This window comes from Columba livia, chromosome 1, assembly GCF_036013475.1.
Source record: "Columba livia isolate bColLiv1 breed racing homer chromosome 1, bColLiv1.pat.W.v2, whole genome shotgun sequence".
Taxonomy (NCBI): domain Eukaryota; kingdom Metazoa; phylum Chordata; class Aves; order Columbiformes; family Columbidae; genus Columba; species Columba livia.
This window is the reverse complement of record NC_088602.1, coordinates 105,992,896-106,005,483: the sequence shown is the minus strand read 5'-3', so window position 1 is coordinate 106,005,483 and position 12,588 is coordinate 105,992,896. Positions and strand designations below refer to the sequence as shown.

At 41.3% G+C, this 12,588-nt stretch overlaps 1 protein-coding gene across 6 annotated transcripts in view; it reads right to left on the bottom strand.

Moving 5' to 3' along the window:
- APOO (apolipoprotein O) overlaps positions 1 to 12,588 on the bottom strand; it is a 50,972-nt gene that overhangs the window by 12,140 nt on the left and 26,244 nt on the right. For 3 of the 6 annotated variants that reach the window (XM_005503723.3, XM_021289311.2, XM_065071105.1), the window contains 2 exons: positions 10,010 to 10,100; positions 5,923 to 6,241 (listed from right to left, as the gene is read on the bottom strand). In XM_005503723.3, the coding sequence (XP_005503780.1) occupies positions 10,032 to 10,100 (69 nt within the window). In that variant the 3' untranslated portion in view covers positions 5,923 to 6,241; positions 10,010 to 10,031. Of the gene's footprint in view, positions 1 to 5,922; positions 6,242 to 10,009; positions 10,101 to 12,588 lie in introns of those variants that run through there. The other 3 variants (XM_065071129.1, XM_065071122.1, XM_065071119.1) reach the window with 1 other exon arrangement.

The following is a 12,588-nucleotide window of genomic DNA, read 5'->3' as shown; positions in this document are numbered from 1 at the left end:
GGTTCAGTGTTGGGAGACTCGGGTGCAATGGGACAGAGAACACTGGATTTTGAACGATTTCCGTATGGGAGGCGGTACAGTTCTATGGCTGTAACGTGGTAACGGCCCAAGAAGGAAGTAATGAGGTTCTCTTCTTGCGGTTATCCAGTCACGCGGTTGCTGAACTCACTGCTACCTCAAAATCCACACTGAGCAAGCCCCTGAAGCAAGATGAGGTGCTCACACACAGACCTCCAGCACTCACCCGCATAGCGGCCTCAGGGCTGCAGGCCACCTTCCCTGGGTAGGACTGATGAAACCAAGGGGGTAAAGGACAGCTGCAGCAGCCTTCCTGTTATGGTTTAACCCAGGCTAGCAATACAACCATGATAGCCACTCACTCGCCCACTGCCCCGCTCCCCCCCCAATAGGGGAGAGAATCAAAAGGGAAGGGAGAAACTTGGATTGAAATAAACACAGTTTAATAAATTAACAAAATACTAATACACTACTAGTAAATATATATAAAAAAATAGAAATAAAAGATACTCAAGGTAATTCCTGACGAACACACTGAGCAGCCAGTCCCAGGAAACAGCACCTGGTCACACACCTGATCCCAGAGAGAAGGGAGGAAAAAGGCAGAAAAGCCCAGAGGCCTCTGCAAAATGGCAAAAGGTCGGGCTGAATGTCCTGACCAAAACTCCCTCAGCTGTGCCCCAGAGAGAGAGCAAGCAGACCCAACCTGAAGGTCCCAACTCTATTTACGATGCATGACGCCAATGGGATGGAACGCTCTCATTGATCAGTCTGGATGTCAGTCAAGCTCTGTCCCATCCATGCCCCCCTTCCTCGCTGCCTCACACCTGTGGGCAGAGCGCTCAGAATGTCCTTGGCTCTCAGACCAGAGCAGTTAAAAACATTAGCTCTGTGATGGGGTGTTTTCTGCCTGTTCTCAAACTAAGCCAAAATAATGAGCGTGCTAGCTATGAAAAAGAAAGGTTTCTAACTGCATGAAGAAAATTAACCCATCTTCAGTCAAACCAGCACACTTTACCACAAAGCACCTGCCCACTCTCCCAAACGGCAAGTCACCCATCTTATTACTTCATGGGCCTGTCTTATAAAAACCTCAGGTTAGTACTGCTCACCAAGATCTGGACACTCAGGCTATATGTAAAGCATATCCTTTAGCTTTAGTCACTGGGATCCATCTTCCTCTCTCCAGAAGACCCAGCAAAGCTTACCAATAACAAGATCATGCATGAGTAACTGGGCCTGGTGATGGAGCATCGCATCCAGCTTCCCCGCCACAGCTGGACATGGCCTGCATGACTGACTGGCTTTGCATCTTAGTTGGTAGATACAGACGTTTAAGTGCCCTCAAAAAAAAAAAAAATAGGCAGGACATCTTAAGCCTGACAGTTATGTCTCATGCAGGCAGTGTTGCTACATTTCCCTAAGCAGGAAGGTGTTTTTAAAGGAAGAAGATTGGTAAACAGCTGTGAGATATCCTGAGACCACCTTTGATGTCTCCAGCTTTCAACACCAATGCAACAGCTACCAGGAACATGTGCTTAAACACGTGCGGTGAGACCAGCATTCTAGTGGAATCCATGAAATTCACAAGGTGTATGTCATTCTTCGGTCTTTGACCAGAGATGGCCAGTAATGAGCCTCACTGACACAGAACAGGAGAAAACACCACAATGGCAACAATATACCAATGTTTCTTCCAGAGATACCTTGACAATGCTGTCAGCTCCTGTCAGTTTAAGAACCACAGTCAAAAAATACCAGAATTGGCTAATGGTCCAGATTTCAGAAGACAGGCGGTTGTTAGACAACTGGAAACACCTTTTTATCTGCTAAAACATATTCAGCTTTGTTTTTAAGATATTATTATCAAAGGTTTTTCTTGTAAACAAGCTTTTGTACCTGTCAAAACCACGCTGCAGTGGGTTTGACCTCGCCAGCTGCCAGGCCATCCAGGTACAATAGTTGACCCTGCTTTGAGATGCTACATGCAGGAAGGTCCAGTGGGAGGTTACACAGGCCTCCCCAGTGCACCTGGAGGGCCAAAACAGTCTTTGTCAATAGCAGCTCATGATGACAAAACTGGCTTTACAAGGAGCTTTGGATTTATGGGAAGGTGTGGAAACAACCTTTACAAAACAAGAAAAGGGAAAAAGAAGTGCATGGAGCAGGGGTTGATATCTGTTCCGAAGCAAATGTGCTCACACAGATTTTTCTGCCAGAGGCAATGAACACAGCAGCAGTAAAGGTCTTCGGCTCCCACGGCACTCTTTTCTCTAGTTCTAAAATGCTATTTCCTCCATATCAATCTTGCTCTCTCTTGCACTGCAGTTATAGCTCTCTTCAAAGGTGACAGATGCAATGAAGGCAGCTCCAAAACACTTCAGTTACAAAATCATCTAATGCATCTCTGTCTGAGGCCCTCTGCAGTTACAGTACTGAGTCTAATCCAGATTTTCACAATGAATGTTTCTGGCAAAATACCGAGTTTTTATTCAAGGCTGCAAGATTGTGCCTATTTACCTGGGCTAACAGGATTATTCCAAGTTGGTGACGCTCCTTCTAGCAAAAGGAGAGGCTATGCTGTCCACTTCTACTCAGACAACTAACACACTGCCTACAGGAACCGTCATCCCAGCACTGAGGGCTGCAGAGGCCAACCTGATGACCTCCAGTTCAACAATTTTCACACACAACAGAGATTAAAGATCATGTTTTCAAGAGAAAGCCCTAGAGCCTGGCCTCAACCCACCTGCCAATGGCCACTATGGCCAAGGACACCAAGATGAGAACTCTATTTCCTCAGTTATACACACTCCTGTTATGTCCCAGTTTTGTTAAAAACAAGACAAGTTTCTCTTTTAGGGAATTTTCCTTTCAGCTAAAGTCTTCTTAGTAACTGTACTTTTCTAAAGTTGGATACACATTCTGGTAGACATGGCAATGGGATGCAAGGTTGCCGGTAAGGGTGCACATCCTGTAAGTGAGACGGGCAAGGAGGAGCAAACTGGTGACTAAAACTGACCAACTAAGTATTCCATCCCATTCATGTTATACTTCACATAAAAGTGGGAGATCACAAGGATCTCATCCCCTTTTTTCCCTTCTTCAACTATGGCCAACATCAGGAGAAGACCCTGCCTGCCATCCCTGACAGCTGAGGCCTAATGACAGACTTTGCATCTTTGAATCCAGTTCCGGTTTGCTGCAGAGTCCAGTCCAGAACTTCCCATGCCTGCTCTACAGCTATTGGAGCAGCTGGTGTTGAGGTGCCAGCACTTTCAAGACTGGTTTTGTATATTTTGTATTATTTTCTCTATCTTATTAGTAGCATCACTAAAACATTATTTATTTTTTCCAACTCTCTCTCTGTCCTCCTTTGCCTTTCAGTCACCTGTACTTAGTGTGGTGGGGGCCACGAAGGGGATTAACAAAGCATCTGCCACAGTTTATTGTCACCCTGCAATCAAACCCTGACATGTTACCAAGCCGAAAGGCTTCGAGTGGAAAGACGACCAAACCGTTGACATGAAACTGGGGTGGGGAATATACTATTTTTAATTGATATTGTAATACCCATAAGCAAAGTCTGGCAAAAGATAACACGCGTGTGCACAAATTAGTTCCATGCATCTGTGTATGTGTACATACACACACAAGCAGTGGGCAACCGCTCTCCTGTTCCTCATTAGGCAAGTCTGCGCCAAGGGAGTTGAATGTTTACTATCTCCTGCACTCTCACCAGCATGAAACTTTTTTTCTTAAATTTCCTGTACTTGTGAAAAACAGAATACGTAAGGGAAGGATTTCATTAGGGCCTTCTTGCTCACATTTTGGAACCATCTCATCATCACATGTGTATGCAGGTGTTCCAAGGAAGTCATTTCCTGCTAGATAAAACTGTTCTGGTTTGATGTCTATCATTTGAGACATTTTTAAGCAGCAATGTAAATAAGCAGTATGAAGATGTGATCAAGTAAAATGCATTTAAGTCAAGTGATGCTTATTTAACCCAGGATTTTATAAACACACACACACATATATATGTAAACAAAGATTAAAAGCTGTTGTGCTTGAGTGAGGATTAGCTCACAAAACAGATTGGACATGAAAAGCTTCACTTGGCTCTTGCAGTAAAAAGAAACAGAACAGCTAACAACTGCCTCTAAAAGGAGAAGGAGGAAAGCACATCTTGGTGGAGTCTATTGGTGAATATACCTGAATTACCAAGTGATTATGTTCTTAAATGCCAATGGGGCATATACCAAATATTTCTGGAAAAAAAGTAAAGGCATCTAAACCTGTACTCCTAACTCAAAGGTAATAACTTTCTCTAGAATACTAGAACACATAAGTGAAGGACAATCTTTAAGGGAAGAAACAAGTCTGTGTTGTAAAAGAGGGATGTAACAGCAGTTACGGCTATGACTGATACTGCTCAAGTTCCCACTATTGACAAAAATGCTACTTTGATTCTCCCAAGCCTGCTTTAACTAGGTCAGTGAATTGACAGTTAAAAAAACCCAACACATATACACATCCCAAATCCCACCCAGGAACCCTGCTCCCTTTGCTAAATCAACACCCATCTTTACCGGCCTAAAACAATGATAAAAACCACACACCAAACATGTTGAGAGATAGTTTTTCTGCCTGAGGCAGCCACACGCCATATGCCTGTATTAAAAAAGAGCTGGCTTGTTTTGTAATGCCTGCACAGACTGGTATTTGCATTGCCAGGATCTGTTTGTTTTCCTCTAAAAGTTTTTGGAATACGCCCAGCCAGAACACCTAACCAAGTAATAACAGATTTTAAAAAGCACTTTGAATCCAATTTGCTTTGTATTTTCTTTCCTGTTCTTTTTGGAAAGTTAATGTATGGTACAAGCACACATTTAATTCCATCTTTCTCTGTTCCTCGTATTCACTGATTAATTTAGGAACATTTAAGACTCACCAATAGAGCTTTAAATGCTCTGGTAATTTGTGAAGCATCATGCCCCCAAAGAGAGGCTCACAGAAATGGAGGGGGGAAAAACAAGGAAAAAAAAAAAAAAGATGAAAGGGTTTTATTGTGCAAAGATTTCAAAATGCTGGAAATCCTTTTGTATTTCCCTTCACTTTATTTTTCCTCCCCTCCCCTTGCTGGGAATAAGGAAACAGCCAAGTTATTCTATGGCTGGTTCCCACCACCCTAACATTCTGGTTCCCACTGAGCTGTGCATTCAAGCAAAACCAAGAACAAACATTAACAGCTCCATTCCCATCCATCTACTAGACAGGAACTCACAGATGCTTCATTATATACCTCCTGCTGGCACTGATGAGGCAGAAGATTAGTATAGAAGGGAGGGGGAGACTCAGACAAAACACAAGAGTCATTGTAATTGTTCTCATTCATAATTCTATTAGCTAATGGTAGCCAAAACATCATGCTACTTTAGGCTTTTCCTCACTGTTTGTGGGAAACTGCAGCGGGTCTGTGGAATCCTTGACAAAAAATATGAGAGTAGAGATCAGCCTTGAGATATTAAGATTTACCCTTGAGAAGGATGGGAGTAAAGGAGTATCTGGAGAGAGGAGAGATGTACCCGTGAGAGAGAAGGGGATAGAGGAATAACATGGATGATAGAAAAATTAACCAATGAGATGTTAGTGCTGTAACTTGTAACCAATAGTGAAAAGACACATGAACTGGTAGAATTGTATAAAAATGCACTTGTAGCAATAAATGGCATCTATTACTTTCATCTTGAAAGAACTTGGTCCATGTCATTTGTCCGTCTCAACCGCGACACTGTTAAAAATACAGTCATTGCCAACAGCATCTCAAGAACCTTTCATGGATAGCGTATATGTCACACACATGAGTTTAAAGAAGAGGAAGGGAAAAAAAAATAAGAGACCTTTTTGTGTAACTGGAATTTTATTTTATATATAAATAATAAGAGACTGAGGAATTTTGAGACTTGCTACTTGCAATGCTGATGCTGCCAGGGGACAAGCATGGGCAGACTTGAGTCCCACTGCAGGACTGAGGACAAGGTCTCAAGACTGACCTAAGATCCATAGTGCCCTTTCACGGATTCCATACCAGAAGCCAAAGCAGCACACCGTTAGTCTTTTCCTGAGACAGGTTAGTCACATTCAAAATAAAAATGGATTCAGATGGTTTTCCTCTTTCTCTTGGGAAAATGTTGCTCATACCTGTATTTTTTTTTTTCACCTGTAACCAAAGAAAGGTGACAGATAATAAGGGGGAGAGGGAGGGAGAACGCAGAATTAAATACCATAGGCTTTTTCTTTCCATTATCAAAGTGCAATTAAAACTTTGTTGCCCAAAGAGGTTTCGATCAACTTGGTAGATAGAAAATTCTCAATACCAATTCACTTTTAGTAAAGAAATTTAACTCTTTAAATTACTGACATTACAGCACTAATGATTATGTTTGCTCTAAAGAGTCCAATTCCTATAGTTCACAGAATCACAGAAGGTTAGGGATTGGAAGGGACCTCAAAATATCATCTAGTTCAATCCCCCTGCCGGAGCAGGAACACTTAGATGAGGTTACACAGGAAGGTGTCCAGGTGGATTTTGAATGTCTCCAGCGAAAGAGACTCCACAACCCCACTGTGCAGCCTGTTCCAGTCCTCTGTCACCCTTACTGAAAAGAAGTTGCTTATCATATTTAAGTGGAACCTCCTGTGTTCCAGTTTGTACCCATTGCCCCTTCTCCTATCATTGGTTGCCACCGAGAAGAGCCTGGCTCCACCCTTGTGACACTCACCCTTTACATATTTATAAACATTAATAAGGTCACCCCTCAGTCTCCTCTTCTCCAAGCTAAAGAGACCCAGCTCCCTCAGCCTTTCCTCATAAGGGAGATGCTCCACTCCCTTAATCACCTTTGTTGCCCTGCGCTGGACTCTCTCCAGCAGTTCCCTGTCCTTCTGGAACTGAGGGGCCCAGAACAGGACACAATATTCCAGATGTGGTCTCACCAGGGCAGAGTAGAGGGGAAGGAGAACCTCTCTCGACCTACTAACCACCCCCCTTGTAATCCACCCCAGGATGCCATTGGCCTTCCTGGCCACAAGGGCACAGTGCTGGCTCATGGTCATCCTGTTGTCCACCAGGACCCCCAGGTCCCTTTCCCCTACGCTGCTCTCTAATGGATCATTCCCCAACTTATACTGGAACCTGGGGTTGTTCCTGCCCAGATGCAAGACTTTACACTTGCCCTTGTTAAATTCCATCAGGTTATTCCCCACCCAACTCTCCAGCCTGTCCAGGTCCCGCTGGATGGCAGTACAGCCTGCTGGCGTGTCAGCCACTCCTCCCAGCTTAGTGTCATCAGCAAACTTGCTGAGAGTGCACTCTATTCCCCCATCCAAATAACTGATTAATGTATTGAATAGTACTGGTCCCAGTACTGACCCTTGAGGCACTCCACTAGATACAGGCCTCCAACTGTTCAACTGTATCAAAATAAAAGAAAGAACACTCCATAGCACCAAAACACCAACTGGAATCTTGTGTAGTAAACCAACTTTCTCAACTCAAATTATTTTTAACTCCAATCAATTGCACTTATTCTGGTACAAAGCCAGGGTAATTTAACTTGAAAAAATTGAGTTTCATACATACAGAACCAGAGCAGAATGAAAATGAGACATGCTACCTTTGTGGAAAAAACACAAAGCCATGTCACTTCCATGTAACTCTTCAGCACAACAGCTGGATAAAATTAAAGCTTGCTTCTCCCACGAGATGTGGCTTGAGCTGTAGTGTGCATATAATTTTGATGACAACCATACTATAATAAAGGAGGTGCAATGCTTCTGGTTTTTTGGAATGCAGAAATATGTTACTGTCTCCAATGTGAAGCAATTTTGTTCTTGGCTGACAAATCACAATTCAGAGACCCCTGCTGTGGCAAATCTTTATGAGGAAAACGATATTGTATTTATTTTAGCAACCAGATTCATCTAGGAATATGGCCAACAGTTGAAAATACAGTGAGACTGATCTCATTCAGAATAAACAGATGTGTCTTTTCAAAGATCACAGCAGCATCCTCTAACCTTTGGGATCACCCCAGTCCAACAAAACATCTGGATCTGGGTTTGCAGTTAAATAACTGAGTTTGATTTCAAGCACAAGCAACAAATCACCACCCCCAGAGAACAGCTGAAAATTGATACCGAATTGAACTTTCACCATCTGGTTGCTCTAGGTCAAAAAACTAGGAGTTCCATTCATGTGTCTCCTCCAGAAACAATATGTGGCAAAGCAAGCAGATTTCAAAACCAGCAGCACACAGGTACTTTAAGCATCTAAACAATCAACTTAACTCTTCAGCTTTTGTTCCTCTCCTTTCACCCACATCCCCCCTTAAAAAGATTACGTGCCTGAAGAAAAAAGCACGAACATTTAAAAAAGTGAGTAAAGGCCTAACAGAAATTATATTCACACAGTAGAAATGCCAAAACCAACCAACCATTTACAGGTTTCTGTTTGTAATGAACCTTGATATTTGCACGGTGTCCCAGAAACTTAAACATAAAGCTCAATTTTTGTGGCTCTTCACAGTTTAGTAGCTGTGTCCTAGTTCACAATAAGGACAACATTTAAGTGAATTTTAGAGAAGCTTGACTTCCTCTTGGTTCTCCAGGGTACCTTTACTCAAAACAAAACTGTTCTTCCTATTTTTTTCTTAAATTTTGAATTTATGTGGCTATTTTACAAAATACTTGAAAAATATGTATTCTTAAAGACTTCATATTTGTATGTCTGAAGGAAAAACTAATTACTCAGTAAATCAGCCAGTCAACATACTTTTTTGCCCTTCTGATAATTCACTACAGCAATTAAAAAATACATTAAGGAAAACACTACACTAGAAACTAGTTTTGCTTTTCAAGCTGACTGTGTAACACTGGAATGCTGTTGCTCAGCAGATGTTTGCATTCCATCACATCTGCAAACATTTGTGACTGGTGATGATGCATGGAAGAAAAAAAAAAAAATCAACACAGTTTTCTAAATCTGGACACTATTTACACAGCTGCTAGTTAGAAAAAAATTACTGGTAAATGAAACTGCGTAGAAAAATAACAAGGAGTCCCTACAATGCTAGGATCATTTTCTGATGAAAAATAAGTCTTTAACGTGATGTGAATATACAGGATGAAGCCAAGCAAGTAGATGACATGTTCAGAAAAGACATCCTTTATCAACTCAGAGCAGACATTATCTGATATTTTGTACTAAATGATGCCCAACTGCATTATCATTAGTAATAATGAGCCCCAAATACACAGCAAGTTTTGTTCTATGAAACTGAACCATCTTAAAACAGTTGAGAGGGTGTTTTTGGTTTGCTTTTCTAGAAACCAACAATCACAGGACTTGCTTGAGTTTCAAAAGCAACCCAGGGGCCAAGTCAGAAACAAAACTGACATCTCAGCTTGAGTTTCTGGCTTGGAGAACTGGGAAAGGCAACCTCTGCTTCCCCCATCATCCATCCCCAAATGCTGAAGCATGTTTCGTTAGGAAGGGGCATCAACGTGGAAGGTCAGGCACACCGTGAACTGTTACTGCCATTGACAAATCTTTAGAGAAAACATATAAGCAGGAAAGAGGTTTCTTTCCCTTCCTTCATATCTGTACAGATGAGATGAGTCTTTTTGGTACAGGGGCAGAAATGGGAAGGGAAGAAGAAAACCCAATACATTAAGAAGGCCTTGGTAAATTAACTTGGAACCCTTAGAGGAGATGTATATTTGCTTGCTATGCTCTAATGATGACGAATTTTGGTAAGTTAACTTAAAGAGCATTAAGGAGCACGCATATTCTTGACAAATGTTGAGATGAATAAAATTATTACTTCTCTTCCCTCTTTCTTCATCAACACCAAAATAACTACAAATCCAACTTGCAAGTGTTCAGCTTTTCCAGAATATTCTGCTGTTACGAGTCTTTATTCTTTACCTGTGCCAAGTGATCTGGTGTTCTACTTCTGGGCTTGCTTTTCATTTGAAGCAGCATGGATTTCCAGGGGCTTGTCACCATCTGCATCACCCTTGAGGAGGGAAAAATATGCACAAAATTTCACATGATGCACTCCATGATTAATGTTTTTGCCAGAACAGAAACCCTCTTCAAAAGCTGAAACAAAAACTTCTTGCAAAATCAAGTGGCTGATGAGATTAATTCAGTATAATATATTCAAATGTTATCTTCTCCCAAACAGTTCCTACATTTTAGTCTTCCTGTAGTTCGCTGAGCAATTAAAGGATTTGAAAGAACAAGTAGTTCAACAGAAATGTTTTAATTGTCTCATTTTGCCTGCACTAATAACAGCGGATGAATTCCCACAGAGTAGCTGCTATTTCGCATTCTCGGAATTCTGTGTGGATTTATACAATAGGTCTCTTTTAGTACATATCCCTTAAAAGAGCGTTCTCACACTTTCTCCAAAATAAATGATAGAAATCAAAGAATGAGGAGAGGCTTGTTAGAGCATCTGGTCTATCTGTTTGCCAAGTATGACATGAAGAACAGGCATTTGATTATAGTTCTAAATAGATATCAATAAAAAAATACTTATAGGGCCACACACATGGCTAGGGGACTGCAGCATATGACAGACTAGGACAGCCTGAGAGATGTGGGTTTGTTCCGCCTGGTGAAGGCCAGACAAAGGGGAACCTAATTGCTACCCACAGCTCTCTAATGGGCATTTAGGTATCTGGAAGAGCTTCCCAGAGATTCACACCAAAAGGACACAGAGCAAAGGACACAGGAACACGGCAAATTTCTGTTGAATTGAAAGGGGGGGGGGGGAGGGGGGAGGGCGGAATGTATAACACCACTGGTAAGTACTGGAGTAGGTTTTCCAGAGAACTTTGTGAATCATCATCCTTGGAAATGTTCAGCACTTGACTGCACAAGGCCTGAGCCATGACACCTAACTTCAAAGCTGTTTCTGCTTTGACCAAGGAGCTGAATGAGATGATCAGAGGTCACAGCCAGTTTCAATTATTCTCAAATTCCACACATGAAAATTAGATGGCATTTTCTTTTTTTTCTAAAAAGACTTTTTTACCAATATGACTGCAATGGAAAATGTAACAAAAGAAGATAGAAGAGACTGGGAAATAAGCATTTCACAGGATGGGTCAAATTTATGTCCCAGCACAAATCAAATACTACAAGTAAGGCACCGAGTCTGTAAGACCCTGCATATGCTGTGCTGGAGATACGGACTCAATACATTAAGACTGAATTATGACGACAACTCTTAAATTCCTTATTCAAAACATGCCTAGCAAGACCTTTAAAGGGAACTCTTTCTTTCAAAAACCCATTTTGTTTTGATCACTACCCCAGATATTTCATAATATAGGAAATCACATCCACAAACCACACCCATTTCAAAATAATGATCTACGCTGTAATTTTCTTGTACAGGAACTTGTAAGTTACAACATTTTACTACAATTTGTAACTAATAATCTGACTCACAATGCCTCATCTCAGGGATTACTCAATCCTGAACAAATTAACAAAAAATAAATTGTTCACAGAGAGTTCTATGTTCTTCCTCTTGCTTGTTTCAACTTGTAAAAAGCAAGTAGTATTTAAGCAAGCTTCTTGGGTTTTTTGGTCCTGAAAGAGGAAAGAAGCCCAAAGCAACACACACACACAAATGTACATGAAAATAGGGGTCTTGCTCAGTTCCTTTGTTTCTGTGAGCTCAGCAGATCTCACCACAGGGCTCATCTTCCCTAGACCTATTAAGCCTGAGCTATTTAATTCAAGCCAATCCACTGCTAAACTGTCATTCTTCACACAAATTCATTTGCTGAATCAGCAAATAAAAAGTTCTTTTAATTCCACCTGCTGTATGTGTCCACTACATAAATAGCGAGCCTGAGTAAGACCGATCAGGCAGTGAGGTGGGTAGCCAGGAAAGGACACCCTTTGAGCTGGCACAGGACATAAACACACCTAATTTTACAACAAAGTGTTAAGGTCCCCTGGTCACACTCAAAACCACATCAGAAGCAAAAAATGTGTTTAGAGCAACGACCCAGAAGACAAGCCACCTCTGGGCCACGATGCCCTCTCATAATTAGAAGCAGGCACACATTCAAGATCGTGTTTCTACTTTCTGGCTCCACACAACCATTCCAAAATATATCTGGGTGGCCAGAGGAGTTCATGCAGAGATCTGTCCCACAGCAGAAGGTATTTTGCATTCTTCTACATCTGACATTTCAACCAAAAGGTAGCTGATAAGAAATCTCCATAACATATTTGTTAGTCAAGTGTTCAATACATTAGGATGCCACGGGATTTAAAAAAAAAAAATAATTATTTCAAATTGAAAATAATATTGGACCTATGGGGACTGTAAACAACACTTCTTGTAAAGTTTCAGTACGTAAGAGATTAAAACCCACCCAATTTAGCTCACATTATCTAACAGAGATAATTGAAACCTAAATTTTAAATGACAAACTTAAAAAAATGCAATTATTTCTGTGAAAATTTTCCTTCCATAC